Genomic DNA, 24494 nt, shown 5'->3' on the forward strand with positions numbered 1-24494 from the left:
TTCACATTTTCATGAAACTTCCAATGATTTTATTTACTTCTGTTGTTGCATTTCCAAAACTAGATAAAGTAAAACATTTGTATGTCCAAGTTTTTGTACCCTACCATTTAACACTCTACCTATGATTATTCTCTCACTTCTATAATATTCTACTAATTTTCAACAACAATTACGCCTTTTCCCATTATAAATCGTTAGATGAATTAGACCTATGTCATAATGTTTTATCTTAAATAATATTTATACCTTTGAATTCTTCTTAGTAATGTACGTTGCTTATTCTTTTTCTTAATCTCTGTTTGCCTTGATCAATCAGGCTAACTAGTTTATTCTTTTTGCCTTTCAACCTCCATCTCTAAATTGTATATTTAGATTAGTTAGAAAGGAGGTGCCCATGTAAGTAATTTGTCGACTCATCTTAGCAGAGTCAATATTAAATAATGAATATCTTGAGTTTGCTCTTGATCGTATGTTCCCCTAGGACCTCCTTTACTGTCCTACCAAAGTAACTACAAGGCAATGTTAACTGTTTGTTGAGCTTGCAGTTGATCGCCCATATAAAGATGGGGACCCAATTGTTGTTTGGTATTTTACTTCATTTTATTGCATCTAATTGGAATAAGCATATGGTGTGAGGACCTTTTTGTTCTGTGTAGGAACTAGGTTATAATATTTGTAGTTGCTCATTTTCAGGTGTGGCCCACAACCTAACTCAAAGTTACTTATATAAACTATGGTTTTGTTGATGAAAATAATTCCAATGATCGCCTAATATAGTTGAGGTATAAGTTGGACTTTTACTGTTGTTTTTCCCAGTATTTTGCTTACATTCAAATTTAACCTTGTTGATAGAACTGTTCTAGGAAGCTTTAGATACTGAAGATCCGTAATATCAAGATAAAAGAATGATAGCTCAAAGGAACGGAAAGTTATCAGTTCAAGTTTTTCGTGTATTGATACTAAACCTACTCTTGTTTAAGGTTATTTAGTGAATTTGATCATTAATTCCTTATTTCAACCTTTGTGCAGGTATATTTTGGGAAGGAAAGGGAAGCTCTTTTAGATATGCTTCCTTATATGCATTTGGGCTATGTTTTAGATCTTTTTAGATATACTTTCTAAATTTAGTAGAAAAATATTGATTGTTAATTAGATATCAATTTAAAAAATATTTAACAATAATAAAAACTAATTTAAATTTTTTTTTTTTAGTTTTTAAAATGGTCTCTAATTTAGTTATTATTGTAACTAATTATTTTAGTATCTAAAAATTAGTTTTCATTTCATGATGATTTTCTTGTAGTGTTAGTTTTATTTTTTTGTCCGAATGAAGATTATTCTTAAGAGAGTAACTCTTTGATGTGAAAAGTTGATTCTATTTATACATTATAGGTAAGCCCTTTTATGGAACGGGTTGTGTTGGACCAGCTGGTAGATTATTTCAAGACTCGACTGGCCGGGTACCCTACAACGTTGTCTGAAGATGAATCTATGGTATTGTTTCTATCATTAGAAGTTTACTATAATGTAATGTTAGACTTGTCAACTTTTTCATTGACAATTTACTATAATGTAATGTTAGACTATAGTCACTATTTACATTGCAGCTTTCTACTCTCGTGTCATTGGTGCTACCATCACTAAACAACTCCACAAGATTAGAGCACCCATGGATTAAAGATGGAAATGCTCCAGACAAGCCAATAGACAGTGCAGTCCTTTCCAAAATGAAGAAGCAATGAATAAACTAAAGAAACTTGCCCTCAAGATATGTCCATTCACAATCTACATGAAGAGTGACCGAAGTCTTTAATGCTTTATTTCTTGATAGCATACTAGCACTAAAAAAAATTAATTTTAGTAGAAGTTTTTTAGAAGAGGTTATAAGAACCTCCACTAGTACATATATATAATGAGGTTTTTTAAACTTCTGATAAGTTCCTATACTTTTATCAAAGTTTTGTTTTTCTTTATTTTTCATTTTCCGTATTTTGTTGGTGGCACACTTCTCATTTTTACACATTCTTCAATCTTCGAACGTTCAACCCTTTAACCTCTCACATTTTTACAGATCCCTCGGTCATAGAAATTCAGTTCAGCTCTCTCACGTTTCAGCCCTAGAAAATCATCTTCCACCTCTCTGTTCTTCCCTCTGAAGCTTCATTTCTCACTGTGATTTTTCCCTAGAAAGTTGTACCGTACGGTCCTCGGGCGTTGACCAAAGTCAACATGGTGGGACCCAGAGCAGGGAATCCACTTGAAGTACTGCAATGCAAGAGAGGGAGTTTCTTGAAGGTCCACGACCTCGGGCATTGACCAACCTCGGGCGTTGACCGGCCTCGGGTGCCGCCCAGGTTTAACACCACGAATGCACCTATGCCAGAAGGGTGTCCCATCTTGATACCCACGGTAGGGAAGACTGTGCAGGAGGCGACACGGTAGGGGTGTGGAGGCCTCGGGCCTCAGCACCCCACACAATAATAATAGATAAAGAGAGGTGGTTTTCAGGCCACACCCCCAGTTCCAGCAGGGAGAGACCCAACTCACGAGGGATCCGTGCATGAGGTATAGGGACGCGACAGTACGCACCACCGCTGGAAATCCACTGGGACAGAGACGACCCATGAGAAGGTCACGTCCCAGAGGGTGATCTGCATGCATGGCACGTGAGGAAGGCGAGGTACTCCAGGGCGAATGACTCGGAGCTTTGGCGCACGAGTTGGCATCCAAGCAGTCATCCCCGCGCGAGTTGCACTCCAGCGAGGCAACCTTACACACTAAGAAGGCCCTAAGACTGGGAACAATTCTACTAAGGAGCGCCCATAGAATACGCAAGTCTCAGGCTGACACGTGGACAAGAACACAAGGAAGGTATATAAGGCTTATGGTAAACAGAACAAGGTACGTTTAAGTTAACTCAGTTTTGAGAGATTTCAGTTACGATTCATTTACGCATTTCTCTGAGCACTGAGCTAGTGGTGTTCTGCGATGGGAAGTGTCACGGTGTTTTCTGCCATAGCTGACTTGAGCGTTGGAGCGCAAACAGCCGCGAGGGCGCCCATTTGTCTCTCTGTTTCAGGTGTTAGCAGCGGAGGAAGAACAACGTTGGAATAGAAGCGAAGGCGTTCGTGAAGCGAAGCTCGTAGAGACGTGCGAAGGTGTCCAAGTCAAAGCGGCAGGAACAAAAGTCATCTTCAACTTATCCGTTTTTCCCTCTGAATTGAAGGTTACTTTCTCACTTTGCTTTTGTTATATTTGGTATTGATCTTCTCCATTTCTCATTTTTAAAGCTGCAATGCGTTTTGCACGTTCGTGCCTCGGGTTTCTGCTCAAGGATCTCTTGGAACACTATCTCTGATTAGTTTCAGGTACGCTATTCTCTCATTGTAATGATTTTTAGTTTTTTGGTTTGATGACGTGTTCTTCATCTCCGAGCTTTGTTTTTCTTAGAATTGTTCTCAATATTTTTAAAAAATGTATGCATTTTGTTTTTAAGGATATAAATGTGGGCATTGCATTCACATTAGTTCTTACTTCTCTTATGGAGGGAAACTGTTTTGTGTAGTGGAATATAGGGATATTGTTTTTGGTGAAGCGAAGCTCGTAGAGACGTGCGAAGGTGTCCAAGTCAAAGCGGCAGGAACAAAAGTCATCTTCAACTTATCCGTTTTCCCCTCTAAATTGAAGGTTAAATTCTCACTATGCTTTTGTTATATTTGGTATTCATCTTCTCCATTTCTCATTTTTAAAGCTGCAATGCATTTTTCATGTTCGTGCCTCAGGTTTCTGCACAAGGATCTCTTGGAACACGATCTCTGATTAGTCTCAGGTACGCTCTTCTCTCATTATAATGATTTTTAGATTTTTGGTTTGATGACGTGTTCTTCATCTCCGAGCTTTGTTTTTCTTAGAATTGTTCTCAATATTTTTTAAAAATGTATGCATTTTGTTTTTAAGGATATAAATGTGGGCATTGCATTCATATTCCGTAAGTTGTTTCAGTTCTTACTTCTCTTATGGAGGGAAACTGTTTTGTGTAGTGGAATATAGGGATATTGTTTTTCGTGAAGCGAAGCTCGTAGAGACGTGCGAAGGTGTCCAAGTCAAAGCGGCAGGAACAAAAGTCATCCTCAACTTATCCGTTTTCCCCTCTAAATTGAAGGTTAATTTCTCACTTTGCTTTTGTTATATTTGGTATTCATCTTCTCCATTTCTCATTTTTAAAGCTGCAATGCGTTTTTCATGTTCGTGCCTCAGGTTTCTGCACAAGGATCTCTTGGAACATTGTCTCTGATTAGTCTCAGGTACGCTCTTCTCTCATTATAATGATTTTTAGTTTTTTGGTTTGATGACGTGTTCTTCATCTCCGAGCTTTGTTTTTCTTAGAATTGTTCTCAATATTTTTTAAAAATGTATGCATTTTGTTTTTAAGGATATAAATGTGGGCATTGCATTCATATTCCGTAAGTTGTTTCAGTTCTTACTTCTCTTATGGAGGAAAACTGTTTTGTGCAGTGGAATATAGGGATATTGTTTTTGGTGAAGCGAAGCTCGTAGAGACGTGCGAAGATGTCCAAGTCAAAGCGGCAGGAACAAAAGTCATCTTCAACTTATCCGTTTTTCCCTCTGAATTGAAGGTTAATTTCTCACTTTGCTTTTGTTATATTTGGTATTCATCTTCTCCATTTCTCATTTTTAAAGCTGCAATGCGTTTTTCACGTTCGTGCCTCAGGTTTTTGCTCAAGGATCTCTTGGAACACTGTCTCTGATTAGTCTCAGGTACGCTCTTCTCTCATTGTAATGATTTTTAGTTTTTTGGTTTGATGACGTGTTCTGCATCTTCGAGCTTTGTTTTTCTTAGAATTGTTCTCAATATTTTTAAAAAATGTATGCATTTTGTTTTTAAGGATATAAATGTGGGCATTGCATTCATATTCCGTAAGTTGTTTCAGTTCTTACTTCTCTTATGGAGGGAAACTATTTTGTGTAGTGGAATATAGGGATACTGTTTTTCGTGAAGCGAAGCTCGTAGAGACATGCGAAGGTGTCCAAGTCAAAGCGGCAGGAACAAAAGTCATCTTCAACTTATCCGTTTTTCCCTTTGAATTGGAGGTGAATTTGATGAGAATAAAAAAGATGTTATCAATAGAAGAAATGGACAAGGGCCAAAGCATTTAATGTTCTTCTTATTAGTCTTTGCAAGAGATGAGGCCCAAGCCCAAAGCCCAAGCCGAAGAAGGCCCAAGCCCAAGAAGCCCAAGTCCAAACCATGAGGGGCAAGGCCAAGCATTAAATAAAAAAGCATCATTTGAATGACTCTTGTAGGAGGTGTGGATATTAAATAAATAGGTGTGAATGGATTAGAGAGAGTCACATTGTCCATGTGACTTAGTAGGGGGGTGTAGGTGTAGTTTTTAGGAGGTGTCATAGTAGAAAAAGGTGACACCTCCCATGTGACTTATTTTTTGTGGGAATTTCAAATGAGTTTGATTTGAATTTTCCCACCTATTTTTCAGCACCTCTTAGGCTATAAATAAGGTGCTTGCCTTTGTAAAATTCAGAATTGGAAATTAGAAGTAAAGAAACTATACTCAAGTTTAGAGAGAAATTGTGAGTTTTGTTGTCTCCTTCTTCCTTTGTCTTATCTTGTGTGCCAATGGAGAGCTTCAAGTGGCGGCAACCTTTCACTTATCTTGGAACAAGACTCCAAGTGGCGTGATGCAGTTCCAAATTCTCAAATCCAGCAAGCTTCATCCAATAAGTGTTCATTCTTTCATCTCTTGCAATTTCAATCGGTAGTTTGGTTTGTTTTAGTGTTCTTCATCCTTTTCACCGTTTGATTTTGTGTTTCTTAGATTGTTCTTCAATTTCTGTTTGGTTCTTGGTGTTTCTGTTTTCAATTATGTTTTGTATCTTGTTACATGGTTATTGACAAGGAGATAGCACTCTTATTGAGTTGTGATCATCATTTTGGAAGGCTATGTCTCCATTGATGACTCCTTAAGCTTCCTTTGATTCCATTTCTGTTTTCAGCTTGTTGTTTGGCTAATGTAATTTCGTTTCCTTTGTTTTAAGCACTCTTTGATCCTGAAATTGTTGTTATCTTTCTCATATCAAGTTGTATTCAAGAGTTTTAAAGTGTCTATGTTCAATTCAACTCATATCATGTGGTATCTAGAGCTATGGTTATGTGCAAAAAAATTTTGAGTTGCTGGACACTTTGATTCTGTTTTGTGATTAGTAATTCTGTTTTTAGGCTTAATTTGAGTTTTATTGCTGTTTTCTTTATGATGCCTATCATATGTTTGAGTATTTTCCTTTTTGAATCCATACAAGTTTTTGTCTTAGTCTTGTTTTTCCATAATTGTCATCACTTTTTGTAGTTCTTTTCTTGAATTTTTTGTTTCTTGCTTTGGTGTCATATAATTTTCTGAGTTTGAGATTTGATCCTTTGTACATTTTCTGTTTTAGAATTGAGTTCATACTTGTATTCTTGACCTATACAAGTTCATATACATCATTTTCCATTATGTCTTTGCTAGTTCATAATTCTGTTTTTCATTCCTATTAGGATTCCTCTGTTTTCTGAAAACGTGCTCACTGTTTTCCTTATTGCAATTGATTTACTCTCTAGAAAATTATGAAATTATGGATTTGTGTTCTTCAAAGTGTTATAAAAGCATAGAAAAAAGAATTACTAAAAAATTCAAAGTACACAAAAAATGATAAATAAAATACAAAAAGTGTACAATTCTGCCGAAAAAAATACGATAATCTGGCAGCGATTTTGAAAAATTTATCTCAATTAATTGGCTTACTGTTTTTCAGTAATTCCAGTGCCATTATTGAGTTAACATCTTGAAGTTTCTGTGGTTTAAATTTCGAAATCCAGTTCGCTCTATATGATTCCAGTTAAATCAGTGAACATCAAGCACAATTTGCATAAAAAATATTTTCCAGTAGCTTGTTTTTGTTTTCTTGATCTACTCTAGTTCTTTTCTTTAGGTATCTTTTGTGTGCCTTCTTTTTCATTGAGTTCCTTATTTTTTCTTGCTTGTCTTTCATTCATATTCTTTTCCAGTTTGTCATATATTGCTTTCTGTTTTGGTTTAGCCTTTCTTGCTTATACCTTTTCTTGCTTGTCTTTTTGTTCTTCTAAGTTTTGTGGAGACTTGTTCTTAAGTGAGTGTGATTTGCTTTGACATTCTTCATTTGAAGCTCCTCCAATCCACAAGAAAGGCTTGGTTGAGGACAGAACACTTTCTTGGAGTGGTTTGAGTATTTTCTTTTGGCATTTTCCAGCAACCTACATCTCACTTTATTTTGCTAAGAAGTTTCTTTAATTGTTTGTTTCTGTTCTTTGTACTTTTTGATCATGGCTAATTTTTCTAGTGGAGAATCCTCCAAACCTTGCTCACCTCAAAAGGCAGCTCTTTTTGAAGATTTAAAGAATGCTAGACAATCAAATGTTCAATATCTTGATGTGATAAGACAAATGGAGGCAAGACTCCAAAGCTTGCAGTTAAGCCGTGAAGAAGTCCATCAAAACCAGGAGAGAAGACATCATCCTCCTCTTCGGCATTCTTCAAGGAATTCTCATTATTCTCATGGATATTATGAAGACAATGCACGGCCAAGGAACCATCACCATGAAGAGAGGCGCCAACATGTGGCTGGCCCTTATTCACCTAATGTAAAACTTCCTAGCTTTAGTGGTGAAAGTGATCCTAATGTGTACTTAGGGTGGGAGGCTAAGGTTGAGCAAATATTTGATGTAAATGGGGTTAGAGACGAGCATAGGGTTAGATTAGCATCTTTAGAATTCTTAGACTATGCCATGCAATGGTGGCATCAATATCTCATGGACATTGACCTACACAAGAGACCGCCCGTGGTCTCTTGGGATGATTTAAAAGCTTGTTTACGCGCTAGGTTCGTACCCCCACACTTTAGGAAAGACCTATTGTTGAAACTCCAACGGTTTCATCAAGGCACGCTAAGTGTGGATGATTACTTTAAACAACTAGACACGCTTTTAATAAGAGTTCATATGGATGAGAGTGAGGAAGCTAAGATAGCTAGGTTTGTGAGTGGCCTTCGAAGGGACATTCAAGATGTGGTAGAGCTACAAGAATATTCTTCATTGCAAAATGTAGTTCACCTTGCTAGTAAAATTGAAAATCAACTTGAAAGGAAAAATGCTTTCAAAAATTCTTCTAAAGATAGCTACTACCACTCTTCTTGGAAAAATAAAAATAGCTCTTTTTCAAATATCCCTTCTAAAGACTCTACTTTCAAATCTAGAGATTCTAAGCCTTCCACTTACACTTCTAGGCCTAAATCACCAACTAAATCGTCTAGTAAGAAGTGTTTTAAATGCTTAAGCTATGGACATATTGCTTCTAATTTCCCTTCTAAACATAATATGTATATGCATGATAGGGTAGAGGGTAGTGAGCATGAGTCCGAATCTTCTAGACATTCCTCACCTTCTAGATCCCCAAGTGAGAGTGAGAGTGAAAGCCCACATGAGGGTGACCTATTGGTAATAAGACGCATGCTTGGACAAGTTTTAAAACCTTTTGATGAAAGTCAAAGAGAAAATATTTTCCATTCAAGGTGTCTTATTAATGATAGGGTATGCTCTTTGATTGTAGACGGGGGGAGTTGTGCTAATGTGGCAAGCACAAGAGTGGTAGACAAGCTTGGATTATCTACCATCTCTCATGCCAAGCCCTACAAATTACAATGGTTAAGTGAGGTAGGTGAGATTGTTGTTAACAAGCAAGTCCTCATTACATTTTCTATTGGTAAATATAAAGATGAGGTCTTGTGTGATGTTGTCCCAATGGAAGCCACACATATTCTTTTAGGTAGTCCATGGCAATTTGATAGAAAAGTTTTTCATGATGGCTTTACCAACAAAATGTCTTTTAATTTCCATGGGCACAAAGTCATTCTTAAGTCTCTCTCTCCAAAGGAAGTTCATGAGGACCAAGTTAAAATGAGAGAAAAGAGAGAGAAAGAAAATGATATAAAAAATTCCAAGAGAAGCCTTCTCATGTCCACACAACAAGTTAAAAAGGTAATAGTTACTCAAAAGCCTATTTTTTTAGCTATTCCTAGGACTATTGAATGTGAGTCGGCTAAGGATAGTCCCACATGTTTGGACAATTTGGTAAAAGAATATGAAGATATGTTTCAAGATCCTCCTAAGGGCTTACCACCTCTAAGAGGGATTGAACACCAAATAGACTTCATGCCCGGGGTTTCTTTACCAAATAGCCCTGCATATAGGACCAATCCCAAAGAAACTAAAAGAGAAAATGAAAAAACAAATGAAGTACATGATAAACCGAGTCATAATACCTTCTCAAATAATTCAATTTTGTTGACTCGTGCTACTCCTACAAGGTATCCTTCTATCATAATTTCTCACTTTGCTTTTGTTATATTTGGTATTCATCTTCTCCATTTCTCATTTATAATAATGCGTTTTTCATGTTCGTGCCTCAGGTTTCTACTCAAGGATCTCTTGGAACACTGTCTCTAATTAGTCTCAGGTACGCTCTTCTCTCATTGTAATGATTTTTAGTTTTTTGGTTTGATGACGTGTTCTTCATCTCCGAGCTTTGTTTTTCTTAGAATTGTTCTCAATATTTTTTTAAAATGTATGCATTTTGTTTTTAAGGATATAAATGTGGGCATTGCATTCATATTCCGTAAGTTATTTCAGTTCTTACTTCTGTTATGGAGGGAAACTGTTTTGTGTAGTGGAATATAGGGATACTGTTTTTGGTGAAGCGAAGCTCGTAGAAACGTGCGAAGGTGTCCAAGTCAAAGCGGTAGGAACAAAAGTCATCTTCAACTTATCCGTTTTTCCTTCTGAATTGAAGGTCAATTTCTCACTTTGCTTTTGTTATATTTGGTATTCATCTTCTCCATTTGTCATTTTTAAAGCTGCAATGCGTTTTTCACGTTCGTGCCTCAGGTTTCTGCTCAAGGATCTCTTGGAACACTGTCTCTAATTAGTCTCAGGTACGCTCTTCTCTCATTGTAATGATTTTTAGTTTTTTGGTTTGATGACGTGTTCTTCATCTTCGAGTTTTGTTTTTCTTAGAATTGTTCTCAATAGTTTTTAAAATGTATGCATTTTGTTTTTAAGGATATAAATGTGGGCATTGCATTCATATTCCGTAAGTTGTTTCAGTTCTTACTTCTCTTATGGAGGGAAACTGTTTTGTGTAGTGGAATATAGGGATACTGTTTTTCGTGAAGCGAAGCTCGTAGAGACGTGCGAAGGTGTCCAAGTCAAAGCGGCAGAAACAAAAGTCATCTTCAACTTATCCGTTTTTCCCTCTGAATTGAAGGTTAATTTCTCACTTTGCTTTTGTTATATTTGGTATTCATCTTCTCCATTTCTCATTTTTAAAGCTGCAATGCGTTTTGCACGTTCGTGCCTCGGGTTTCTGCTCAAGGATCTCTTGGAACATTGTCTCTGATTCGTCTCAAGTACGCTCGTCTCTGATTGTAATGATTTTTTGTTTTTTGGTTTGATGACGTGTTCTTCATCTCCGAGCTTTGTTTTTCTTAGAATTGTTCTCAATATTTTTTTAAAATGTATGCATTTTGTTTTTAAGGATATAAATGTGGGCATTGCATTCATATTCCGTAAGTTGTTTCAGTTCTTACTTCTCTTATGGAGGGAAACTGTTTTGTGTAGTGGAATATAGGGATACTGTTTTTCGTGAAGCGAAGCTCGTAGAGACGTGCGAAGGTGTGAAGTCAAAGCGGCAGGAACAAAAGTCATCTTCAACTTATCCGTTTTTCCCTCTGAATTGAAGATTAGTTTCTCACTTTGCTTTTGTTATATTTGGTATTCATCTTCTCCATTTCTCATTTTTAAAGCTGCAATGCGTTTTGCATGTTCGTGCCTCGGGTTTCTGCTCAAGGATCTCTTGGAACACTGTCTCTGATTAGTCTCAGGTACGCTCTTCTCTCATTGTAATGATTTTTAGTTTGTTGGTTTGATGACTTGTTCTTCATCTCCGAGCTTTGTTTTTCTTAGAATTGTTCTCAATATTTTTTAAAAATGTATGCATTTTGTTTTTAAAGATATAAATGTGGGAATTGCATTCATATTCCGTAAGTTGTTTCAGTTCTTACTTCTCTTATGGAGGGAAACTGTTTTGTGTAGTGGAATATAGGGATACTTTTTTTCGTAAGTTACTACACGGTTCTGTCTCCTGCACTCCGTCACTACTTTCATCCCCTTCTTTAGCTTTACAAAGTGAAAACTGTGAACAATTTCTGCTTGGGCCCTATGATACTTGTGTCTCATTCCAAGTCAAATTGTTTTCTCATATTAACTTATTTTGAATTTTTTTTTGTTTTGTATTGTATTTAGATCTTATGACTAGTGGTTTTTCAATTTAAGTTTCTTAGAAGTTACCATTAGTTGACGAAGCTATTGGTGAGCAAATGTGGTGTTCTCATTGAACACCACACAATACTATTTAGCATGAGAACTATGGTCTAAGGAAACCTAGAGAAATTCTCAACCATAGCTTTGGGAAAAAGAAGTTGAGCAACCACTGTGAGCTAACACTTTTTCAAGAGCTTGATAGTATATTATGATTTCAAGTCAACTTATATCCAACGGTTCCAATGGACCAAGTTGTACTACCTAGCAAATTGACAAAACTCCTAAACTCTGGCTAGAGAATTTTATTATTACTATTAAGATTAAAGAACAATTCCTTGAACCATCCATCCATGGATTCCAAATGGTACTAGTAGATGACTTTTTCAGCACCCAAATGGTACTGGACCTGCAGGTGATGCTACTGTCAAGTGTTTTTGGAAAGGTTTTTGGTATGTAGAAGTGAAGGAGGTCTAGATAGATGTTGATAAACCTTGTGTGAAAGGAGTTTGTGCAACCGCTGTATAATTATGCAGAAAACATGTCCTAATTTTTCACTAATGCATTCTGTTTTTTTTTTTCTACTTTTTCTGTCTCTGTTGCACCCTATTTTAATCTACAACTTTTGGCCTTAGAAAAAGTATGATGTACTTAGAATAAGGTTGAAAAGAAAAGAAGAACATAAACTATTCACCTAATTAACTAACTTAGAACAATGTGTGTGCAATTTTTGTGTTGTTGTTGCTATTACTATTATTATGATTAGATTGTTAGTTTTGGCCCAAAATAGTATTAATCAACTAGTTTCTAAAGCTGTAATATCGAAGATTTTTACTAGTTTTCCTAACTACTGGACTTTCAAGAAGATACCTTTGGACATACTTTAAAAATTATTATTATATAAAACTCAACAAATTTATCTTACACCGTAATTAAATAAAAATTTAATTTTTACATAACGAGGGCATACATGTACTAACGGAGTATTGATTTATCTGTATTTATTTCTTGATTGACATGTTGATTTGGTTGAGATGGTACATATTATATGTTTAAAAATTCAAGTGACATCAAAACAATTTTTTTATGTGGATTAATTCAAAAACTGATTTAGAATATACTTTTTTAAGTTTAGAATATATCTTTATATTTGTACTATTATATAAAAAGGATATATTATTTGATAACTTTCTTTATAGCATCTTCATCCTTTGTTATCTAACATGACAGAAAAATCATCCTCACATGTTTGGTTTTGTGTTAATAAAGAATTAAGATCATTTAATATATTTTTATTGAAATAGTTAAATGATGTATCAATCGTTGTTTTAGCATACCTCATTTCATTGGATAAATCTTGGATAGACAGGCCAAGAAATACACTGAAATACATGGAAGACTTGGATAAGTTTTTGGACTTTGCATTTGCTAATAATGGTGTGAGGGGGAAGATAATATGCCCATGTCAGAAGTGCAACTTTAACAAATGGGAGTGTCGTGAAGTAGTGTATGACCACTTGATTGTTAAACCTTTTCCAAGAGGATATAGAGTCTGGCTTCTACATGGGGAGAGAACAAGAGTAAATGTGACAAATGAAGCACATGTAATGTCGCAAGAAGATAATGAAAGAATTGTTGTAATAATCTGATGTGTGATATGGTTAACGAGGCATTTGGGCATCATCAATATAGCAATGACATGGTGAATGATAGGGAAACGAGTGCACTTTCAAGCCATACTGTGAATGATGATATTGAAGAGTTTTTTGAGTTAATGCAAGATGGTCAAGAGAGTCTATATGAAGGGTGTGATAAATATTCTAAACTTTCTTTCTTGATCAAGTTGTACCACATCAAATGTCTATGCAAAATAAGTGACAATGCAATGTCCATGATACTAGAGTTGTTAGCAGATGCCTTTGAACATGCTAAAATTCCGCACTCATTCTATGAGGTGAAGAAAACCATTAATAAGCTTGGTCTTCGTTACACCAAAATTGATGCTTGTCCGAATGATTGCATGTTGTACTTAGGAGAAGACGCAAATAAGGATTTTTGCAAGAAATGTAAAACATCTAGATGGAAGGCAAAAAAAAAGGTACAATTGCTTGTGCTATAGGTAACAAACGAAAAAAGATTCCTGCAAAAGGTATTTCCCTTTGAAGCCACGCTTATAGAGGATGTTTATGCCTTCTAAAATAGTCGAGCATATGCGATGGCATGCATCGGGAAGTACAAATGAAGGCATCTTAAGGCATCCAAGAGATTCTGAAGCATGGAAGTCATTTGACTTTAAACATCCTGAGTTTTCCTCAGACCCTCAAAATGTGCGACTTGGTTTGGCTACTGATGGGTTTAATCCATATGGAAATTTAAGCACTAGTCACAGTATTTGGCCAGTTGTACTCATATCGTACAACCTTCCTCCTTGGATGTGTATGAAACAAAGTTCATTCATTCGCTCTATGATCATTCCTGGAAAGCGAGCTCCAGGAAATAATATTGATGTATATTTACTGCCATTAATAGAAGAGTTGAAAGAGTTATGGAACACTGGCGTGAAAACTTTTGATTCATATGGAAATGAAGTGTTTGATATGCATGCAATCATATTGTGGACTATTAGTGATTTTCCAGGTCTTGGAACACTATCTGGATGGAACACACATACTGGGTTGGCATGTCCTAGGTGTAATTTTGACACCATTCCTAGGAAGCTTCTTAACGGTGTTAAACTTTGTTTCATGAGTCATCGTTGTTGGTTAGATGGAAGGCATAAATTTAGACTAGCTCGCATGAGATTTGATGGAACTATTAAAGACAAAAGTCCACCTTTGGCAATCTCAGGATATGATGTCTTACAACAAGCTCAGAATCTTAATGTTGAATTCGGGAAAGAACCAATACTTGAAGAGCGGGCAAAAAGACAGCGGGGAGTTAATCATGCAAAGTTAGACACTCAACAATGGCGAAAAAAGAGTATATTTTTTTAACATCCTTATTGGGTAGACAACTTATTGCCCCACAATTTGGATGTTATGCACATTGAAAAAAATGTATGTGATAATGTGGTGTTTACATTGTTGAATAATAGTTCAAATAAATGTAAATACAATCTAAAGGAACGAAAGGATTTACAGCTTATGGTAGATATCTCCCTGCTATATATACACTGACAAATGTAAATAAAGATTTCTTTCTCAAAACTTTGAAGAACATAATTGTTCCAGATGGTTACTCTAGTAACATTAGCAGATGCATTGATGTCAAACAACGTAAGCTTGGAGGATTGAAAAGTCATGACTCATATTTTGATGGAGCAGTTTCTACCTTTGGCAATGAGAAATACACTTCCTAAGGAAGTTTGCTCTGTTTTGATTGATTTATGTTTGTTTTTTAGAAAATTGTGTAATAATGTTTTAAAAATAGATGAACTTGACGAGCTACAAAGTATAGTGGTCCTCACATTGTGTCACATGGAGATGTTATTTCCTCCTTCTTTTTTTACAGTCATGGTTCATTTAGTTGTGCATCTAGTAGAAGATGCCAAGCTTGGAGGACCCGTCCAATATCGATGGATGTATCCCATTGAGAGGTATCTAAGAAAATTAAAGTCTTATGTTCGTAATAAAGCACAAGCAGAAGGGTCAATAGCTGGAGGATACATGGCTGAAGAGGCTTTAACTTTTTGTTCGAGATATTTAGATGGAATTGAGACTGTATTCAATCGATTGCATCGTGTTAATGATGAGCCTGCTATTGTGCCTTCTAATGAAAATACATTGTTCCCGCCAGTCGGAAAACCAGTTGGGGGTTTTACTTATTTCACTCTATCTACAAAGGAAAAGTTGCAAGTACATCGTCATGTGTTAACTAACTGCATCATAGTTGACCCATTTCTGCAGTAAGTTTATGAACCATAGTGTTTTTTTTTATAATTGATTTTCTCTTCCGTATTAACTTATATATTTTATATGTTTAATATAGGGAATTTAGAGATACTCTACGAAGACAACTAATAAGTCGCACACGATCATCCTCTGTGATAGACAAGAGGGTTCATGGAGAATTTGCAGAGTGGTTTTCACGTCGTGTATGTATATTTACACCAATAATATTTGATTCATATATATATTTATATATTTATATTACATTTCATATGATATTTTTTTATTTTAGGTAAGGAATGAATCAATTGGTATCCATTCAGATGATTTAAAATTCTTAGCTATGGGTCCGATTGATTGTGCTAAGCGGTATAGTGCCTACAATGTTAATGGGTTCAAATTTCGTATATTGGAGCGTGACCTTTGGCTTAAAACACAAAACAGTGGAGTGTTTGGTACATTTGGGACAAGGAGTTATGCAAGTAGTAGTGATACTCAAATGCGGTTTGGAGGTGTAGCGTATTATGGTCGATTGATAGACATAATTGAGATAAACTACCATGGTCGATTCTCAATTGTTTTATTCAAATGTATGTGGACTAATACATCTAAAGGGATTATGAGTGATGAGTATGGATTTACATTACTAAATTTTTCACACTTGATCCACACTGGTGATAACGATGATGACGAGCCATACATCTAGGCATCAAAAGCTCAAATGGTATATTATGTAGAAGATGAATTTGATAAAAATTGGTGCATACCTGTACATTTAAATCCTAGAGACTTGTATAACATGGTTGAAGATGATGTTGACAATTTTCATGAATCTGAGCCATTTGAACAACAAAACGTAGAAACATTATTTCTATATGTGGAAGAAAATATACAACTAACAAGGTTTTTTTTACTATTTCATTTTAATTTATTATCCTATAACTTTGAATTTATGTAATTATTATCCTATTGCATAAATTTATGTGTTTATCTTATTGTTTGTAGACCACCTGAAGATGAAGAAAATACCAACCAACAAGAATAGTTCATCTGCAACTTATCCTCCATCTCATCCAGGTAATATGCTCAATTTAAAATTGAGTTTTAATTTTCATTAATACATAATGTTACATCTTCAAGAGTTTTATTGATTGTTAGGAATCTTGAAGATGAAATTTGTAAACTCAAGTAAGTCTAAGTCAGAAAATCAAGTGAGTAGTCATCCTTCAAGGCATAATACTCACCCTTATAAACCTGGTTAAATGTCTAAACTTTCATACAATTTATTTGTTATCTATAAATTACATTCTTCAATATATTGATTCATTTGTAATTTTGTGATTGATGCAGGACTTGAAACAAGTAATCCTAAAGGTATTCCATCTCCATTTCCCCATCCACCTCCATCTGCACCTCAACCAAGTATTAAATGTGTTCCCCTTCCACCTACAACCGCATCTCAGCCAAGTAATTTACCTTCACTTCTTTTTCAAATTTATTAATAATCACATCATTAATTGTTTTTTTTCATTGAGTTGATTTATTTTCAGGAACCTTGAAAGTTAGGATATGTTCAAAAAGTCATACTAACTTTGCTCCTACATTCATTGTTCAACTGCCAATAACACCTCAATTTGATTCTCATCCACCACATCAATATGTACATGTACCTGTACCAACAATACCTGGTATATCATATGTATATTCAGATAATAAAGAGGAAGAAAACAAGGAAGCTAAGATGCAAGCACATCAACAAAGGCCTACAGCCCGCAAAAGAGCATGGCTCGTTGATATCATTGGTAAGTCACTATATATCAAGTTCAAAATGGAAATTTGTATAAAGCCACTATCAATTTGTTAAAATCATACAATGTTATATATAGTTATGTAGTATTATTTTTTCCGTTTAGTCTTATATCCCTTAAACATAAATGTTTTTATATTTCACAGATGAGCAAGGAAAGAGAAACAAAAAATAGCTAAGTGTTAGAATGGATGACTTTAAACTAGAGGGGGGGTGAATTGTTTAAAGAGGATTTTCGTAAACTTTTAAAACAAGAATGAATTTAGCTCAGGAAACTATTGATAAGAAATTCAGTTTACCAAAAATAGCAAACAAAATCAGCACAACCAGAAAAACAATCGGTTGTTTATACCAGCAAACAACAAATAAAACTGAATTTAAAGAGTTAGGGATAGAGAGATTGCACACAGATGTTTATACTGGTTCACTCCAACACCAGAGCTACATCCAGTCTTCTCAGAAACCCTGAGGAAATCCACTAACCAATCACACCTTGATCACTTACACAACAACCAAGAGAATGACCTTGAACACCTCTAGAAACACACTCTCCTTGGCCAACACACCAACACCAAGATTGCTGATCTTGATTCCCTCAAGAACACGCAGCCAATCTTAGCAAACAAAGAAACGAAACTTGTTTCACAGAGTACAAGGATTACACTTGTTACAGAAGATAATCTGGAATCAATACAAGCAGAATCCTATTCCACAAACTTTGATCAATCACAAACTTTCAGCAATCTCAGCTCTTTTTAAAACTTAAAAACTCTTAGCAAAAACTTGTCAAAGATTTTTTTTCAAATCTATTTTTCTGAACTTATTCAAAGATGTAGTTTGTTATCAAATCATAACAAACTCTTAAATTGCATTAAAAGATTAGTCAAGGCATTTAATGACTGGAGCGTAAGCAGTTAAATCATTTAAAGCTCAGTCAAAGATAAAACAGTTTTTCTGTTATGGTCCCAAAACAAACAATTGGTTGTTTCCTCGAATCAATCGGTTGTTTTGGTTCTTAACAGTTCAACCATTTGAAAAACAGTTTTCAATCTTTTTCTCAAAACACCTAAGTATAAACAATCGGTTGTTTCGACAAAACAATCAGTTGTTTTAACTTAGTTTGAAAACATTTTATTTTCACAAAGATTGAGATGCTTTATGCTTTAGATTTGATCAAGGGGTGGATTACAAAACTCAAACTACCCAGAACTATACTAAACCAGCACAGCAACACCAAGCACAACCAAGGCTTCAACATCCTTGAAAGGGTTTGGATTCTTCAAAGCTTGAACACCACTTGGTTCAACACTAAGAACCAATGATGTTTGGCATGTACGTCCTAATGAAAGGATTCTTGTGAAATGGAATAATGAGGGTCAACCTATTGCAGATGGTGGAGCATTATTGAATAGGTTCTTAGGTAGTATTACAAGAAACCATAATGCCTTTCCTATTAGTTATTCTAGTTGGAGGAAGATTCCTAAAGTTTATAAAGAAGATATACTTAAAAACACTATTCAGGTAATTTATGTCTAAAGTTATACTATAATTATTTTTTTAAAATTAAATATGTTGTAATTATTGTTAATTTTATTTGTTGATTGTTTTGAAGGCTAAATTTGATATCCATTCTGATGTTCATATAAATCATATCCTTAAATCACTTAACACAAAATGGAGAGACCACCGACAAGAATTGTGGCAACAAAGGAATGATGGAACACGTATTAGAGATGAATTGATTGCAATGGCTCCAGAAGGAATAAATAGAGATCATTGGGCTTCGTTTGTGGATTACCGTCTAAATTCAAAAACGAAGGTATAACTAAAACATTTTTTAGGCATTTACATTCAGATTATTAATTTTTACATGTTGATGATTAGGAAAATGCTCTAAAAAATAAAGAGATTAGGACAAAGCAAATCATTGCTCACACGGGTGGATCTAAGACCATTGCAAGGAAAAGAGATTAAATGGTGACAATAATACATATGTTCATGTCAAATTTATGTTTTAATCTCTCTTAGAATGTGTCATATAATTTTTCTTCATTTTAATAGGAAAAAGAGTGTGGCCACAAGGTTAGTAGAGGAGATATATAGATAGCAACACATAAGCATGCTAATGGAGCATTTGTGAGTGATGAAGCGAAGGAAATTGGTGTAAGCTTAATTCTGATAAAGTTTATAATTGTCAATCACACTTAATGTAAGTTTAATTTATTTCTTCTTGTGTTCTTTGTAGGAAAAAAAATTCAAGCATATGAATTAACTTCATCACCATTCATATCTAAAGAAATATCAACAATTGATTCCTTAGCTTATGTTTTCGGAAGTCAAGAACATTGTGGACGAGTTAGGGGTTTAGGTTTGGGTCCTTGTCCATCTAAAGTATTTGGCTGCAATGCTCATTCGTATAGTGGGACATCTTCCAATACAGATTTACAAAATCAGGTTCATTATTTATTACTTTTGGTCATATTTTTTCATTTGGGATGTAAAGTGCAATAGTGGAAATGTGGCAACATTTTTTTTCTGTTGTATATTTACACACTAGTTCCCTCGTCTTCATTCTTAATATTAAGCTAGGCACTAACCTCTTTTAAAAGATGAGAAAACTTGATTGAAATATCATATTAGAGACTTGTATTTGAGGCATATTAAAGACTTGTTCAGTTTTTGGAGTTGGCCATAGGGATAGAGTTGGTGAGTAGGAATTAGGGAAAACTAAAAGTTTTGATACTCAGAAAAGAGTATTGTTGGAGTCCCTCACTAATGAATGAATGTAGTTTTAATAGTGGATGGAAGCATTGTTGTAGTGATTGACCTGCTAAAAAGAAAGAATTAGGTTAACAACTTTGTGAACTTGGCACGGTTTTAAATGTTGATAAACAGTTTGTCCAAAACAGTGTATAATATATTTTCCAAAAAACTAAGAAAAATGTCAATATAATTCTATCAAAAACTTAATAAACCTAAGACCTAAATACACTTGACTTGGGCTGACGATAATTCATGGTCATTTTCATCACTTTTCACGCATGCAATCTCCAAAGGACTTAGTGGTTTGTCAGCAACCAAGATGGCACAAAGCAACTACACATCTGATTTGTTTACTAGCTTTATGCGTCACTGAGTATATTTTTTTTTCTTAATATTTATTTGTACAGAATATTTTCTTTTAATATTTATTTATAGGGTATTAATTAGTGTGGTGTTATGGCATGACATAAGTATACTAGATACAATCACGAAATAAAGCCTATTAATGGTAAGTTCTGATTTTTTAGGAAGTGGTGATTTTGGATATTGGCCTAAATGATGAAATAGTGTTTAGTGCTGGAACTAGTTTGTAACCACTTAGTTTAATCAGAGTAACATCATATTGCTTTTCTTTGTTTTTGTTGCTAACATTTACATATTACCTTTTATTAATCAACTCAATTGTACATTATTATATTTTAATTTTTACTATGGTGTTGACCGATTTGATTTGACAATAGTATTTTGATGGCAAGTTATTAATTTTATCCATTTTGTGTTATAAACTAGGTTTCTATATTGACATTACAAGTCAATGAAATGAAGGTAATGATGACTTTTTTTGTGCAAAACTATTTTGGAGAGTTGTCTCATGATTTTGCTATGTTTCATGCATCACCGATAATCTTTATTAAATTAATATATTTTTTATATTGTAATTGGAATGCTACTTATTATAACTATTTTTATATATTAGGCATTTGATCAAGGAAGTGTTCCTAATGACGAAACAAATGATCAACATCAACAATCATAGCCGAAGAATGTAGTAGGAATTGTTTTATTATTCACTTAAGATTTCATAGATTTTAGTTATCTATGGATTCTGTTTTGATTCAATGGAAGAGAAAAATGGTATTTTACTTTCTCTTCCATTTTGCAGATTCACTTGAGAGAAAAATGGGATAAAAATTTCTTGAAGGTGAAATGCAGTTATATAAAGAACTTCAAGGTTTTTTTTGGAATTGTTCCTATTTATTTTTTTTTTTATATTTGAATGGCGTTAGAGCTCCTAAGCTATTGGAATTACGCTTTGCAATTGCGATTTTGAATGCTGGGAATTTGAAGAATGAACAAATCAGGGAACGAAACTGTCTCAGGGCACTGATTTGGAGTAAAATGTGTTTTGTGCTGTAAATTTTAAATGTATTATTAGATATATTTTTTTAAAAACTTGAATTATTTTTTTTTTCTAACATTTAAAGTAATTTTCTATGTCTTTTTAACTTTTAAATATTAAAAAACAACTATAAGTAAATTTTAAGATTAAATATGATTTTATTTAGATTTATAATTAACCTTATATTAACACTGGGAATAAATATATTTCAGGTTTCAAAAAATACATTCCAAAATTGTTTCTATTTAAAAATATACATTTACAATTTCAAGTAGAAATATGTATTTTGTATGATGCAAAATACAAAATATAGATTTTAAATTATACATATTTTACATTTTGGATTATAGTTTTAGAAAAAAAAGTTTAACTTCAAACGTTTGGGAATTTAGGATACAGGGATAATTTATTTTGACGGGTAAAATTGGAATTTCAAAATATGAGAGTGGAGAAAGTGCAGAATTCAATAAAGGTTTCATCTTTCACCTGCTTCTCCCTTTTTATCAATTCCAGGTTTGAATTTAGTGGGGGTTTTCAAACAGCCAGAAATAGCGGAGGTTTCGAAACTGTCAGAAATAGCAGAGGTTTGTCAAACCGTCGGACATAACGGGGGTTCAAAACCGCCGGTAATATTATTTTCCAGGGGTTCTTAGAAACCGTCGATAATCAGTTAGTGACGCTGGTTCTTCCAGAGGAAAAGCAAACCGCAGGTAACGCACTTAACGGGGGTTAAAACTGTCGGTAATGCCAAATATAACCCTCACTAAAAATAATTTTTTTTTTTAGTGTAGGTATCTCTTGTCTATGGATTGTTAAAAATTATCAAGGTTAATTTTAAACCATATTTTCTTAAAAATGTCTGTTAAATAATAGTTACAACATTGAGATATGAAAATTTTCATGTTAGTGTACTTGTTATGAATTAGACCAATATGTATGACTTTTTAGTGTTGGTTTCCATTTCAAAAAAATCATTGGACTACAAATATTCTTTTAGGTCATTGCTGAGAATATGTCTGTAGAAGAGATTCAAGGTTTGAAGGCAATGTTTACAAATATGAACACTAACAAGAGTGCTACAATCACCTATGAAGAACTAAAGGCAGGATTTCATAGATTTGACTCAAAGCTTATAGAGGCTGAAGTGAAACAGCTTATGGATGTTGTAAGAATTTCTTTTGTCATCTCTATATATTTTCTTTAAGGATTTTCAAACTTATATTTCTTTGTTCAAAACTGTAGGTTGATGTAGATGGAAATGGTTCAATTGACTACATAGTCATCATAACTACAATGAATAGACACAAGTTAAAAAGAGATTACCAACTCTTCAAGGCATTTTGATAAAGACAACAATGAGTAAGCCCTTCATTATCTTTATTTCTTTTCCATCCAAGTTTTTCCCCCCAATTTTTTTTTACTTTGCATTATACCATCCATACGAACCTTTCAACTATTGAGTTCAATACTTCACTGTTAATGCCATGCTTGTCAACTAAGTGTCATGGATCTTGTTATAGTTTTTAATACTAAACAATGCACAGTGGCAAGCAACCTCATTTACAAATCATTAACTATTGAGTATAACTTGGATAGAGATGTCATGAGCAATGACATATCTTATTCTCTAGTCTCCATTTGATTTCATTGTAGGTATATTACAAGAGATGAACTGGAATTAGCCATGAAAGAATATGGTATGGGTGACGATGCCACAATCAAGGAAATCATATTTGAAGTTGATAAAATTATCTTTGAAGTGGATACAGATCATGTAAGTGCATTTTCTATTGAATTACTATAAGTTTATATTCTAGTTCCATAAATAATACTAAAATGTTGTGGTTTCACATGATGATAAAATCAACTATGAAGAATTCTCTGCAATGATGAAAAGTGGAATCCAACAAATCAAGTTATTCTAAATCACACCATTTAACCAGTCTGAGTGTCTGGTTTCCAAGATCCCCCTTTGGGGAAAGGTTTATACCTCTGAGAAGTACTTCCAAAAGTTTGTATTACTCATTGACATGTAAAGCTTTAGTTTAGAATGTTCGATTTACATTGTTTCACATGACCGTTAGTCAACTTCCTATTTCATTTTTGTTTTTTTTTTATTTTTATTTTCACTGAGATTCTATTTGAGTCCCCTCTTTGAATTTTTTTTGGACACTAAACTATAAAATTCACACAAAAATGTTGATATCTCAATAAGATTATACGTTTTTTTTACATGAAAGTTTACATGCTGCAAGGAAAGTGGTTTATTCCAACCTTGGTCCATTATCTGATGACAATCACTTTATGCATCAACATGTTTGGTTGCAATTAACAATATTGTATTCTGACAATGGCAGTGCCATCTCATTTTTCTCTTTTTGAATGTTCCCAACTCTTTCAGTATTTGTTCACAACGTGCACAGACTTCATAATCTTGTTCTTGCATCCATGGAATCATTTACTAATGTACTTTGGTTTCAACACCTATTTACTAGTTGTGACAACATGCCCTTCAAACTTGGTACTTTGGTTTCAGCACCTATTTACTAGCTGTTGTCACTATCTCTTATTTACTAGTACCTGAAGAATAATTGGTAACATCTTTTGAAGAGAAGAATGTAATATGATAGTCCTTCAAGTATCCAGGTTGTTGTTTGATACGAGTAGAAACTTGAATAGATGAAGGTTGTGGATCATAATGTTGGTGTTGCAATACATCAATATCAATTAAATGTAATGGTGTAGAAGAATCAGTAGTAGGAAGACGGGATGATAATACAGTTTCAGAAACTGAAGAAACAATATTACTAACAGATGTAGGCACAATAATATCATTATCAAAAAATAGAAGAAAGTAAATGCTTAAAAATATCATGTCTGTCTAAATTGGTATCTACGTTGTCCTTATAAAAAGGAAAATGATTTTCATAAAAAGTAACATCGCATGTCATGAAAATATTTTTCCGTTTCGTATCAAAAAGAGTAAAACCTTTTACCCCGTCTTTGTAACCGAGAAAAACACATTTTCTGACTCTAGAACTAAGCTTTGTTCTTTGAACACTACTAGTAATAGTGAAAGCCAAACAACCAAAAAAATTTATATCAGATAAATCTGGTATGTCATTATAAACCATTTGATATGGTGATTTATCATGTAAAAGAGGAGCAGGAGTTCTATTAATTAAATGAACAGAATGCTTGACAACATATGAACAA

At 34.1% G+C, this 24494-nt stretch overlaps 1 protein-coding gene and 3 pseudogenes across 1 annotated transcript; all 4 read left to right on the top strand.

Annotated features, from left to right (window-relative positions):
- The first annotated feature begins 905 nt into the window (after window positions 1-905).
- Window positions 906-23203, top strand: LOC137815845 (calcium-dependent protein kinase 15-like; annotated as a pseudogene).
- LOC150029602 (uncharacterized) lies at window positions 11820-14780 on the top strand (annotated as a pseudogene).
- On the top strand, window positions 14935-16015 carry LOC150029603 (uncharacterized). The gene is made up of 3 exons (XM_090301383.1): window positions 14935-15326; window positions 15410-15515; window positions 15602-16015. The coding sequence occupies exons 1-3, from the start codon at window positions 14935-14937 to the stop codon at window positions 16013-16015; spliced, it is 912 nt and encodes a 303-aa protein (XP_090157509.1).
- On the top strand, window positions 16326-21885 carry LOC137816141 (uncharacterized; annotated as a pseudogene).
- Window positions 23204-24494: the final 1291 nt, after the last annotated feature.

Source organism: Phaseolus vulgaris, chromosome 1 (assembly GCF_051622355.1).
Source record: "Phaseolus vulgaris cultivar YP4 chromosome 1, ASM5162235v1, whole genome shotgun sequence".
Classification (NCBI taxonomy): domain Eukaryota; kingdom Viridiplantae; phylum Streptophyta; class Magnoliopsida; order Fabales; family Fabaceae; genus Phaseolus; species Phaseolus vulgaris.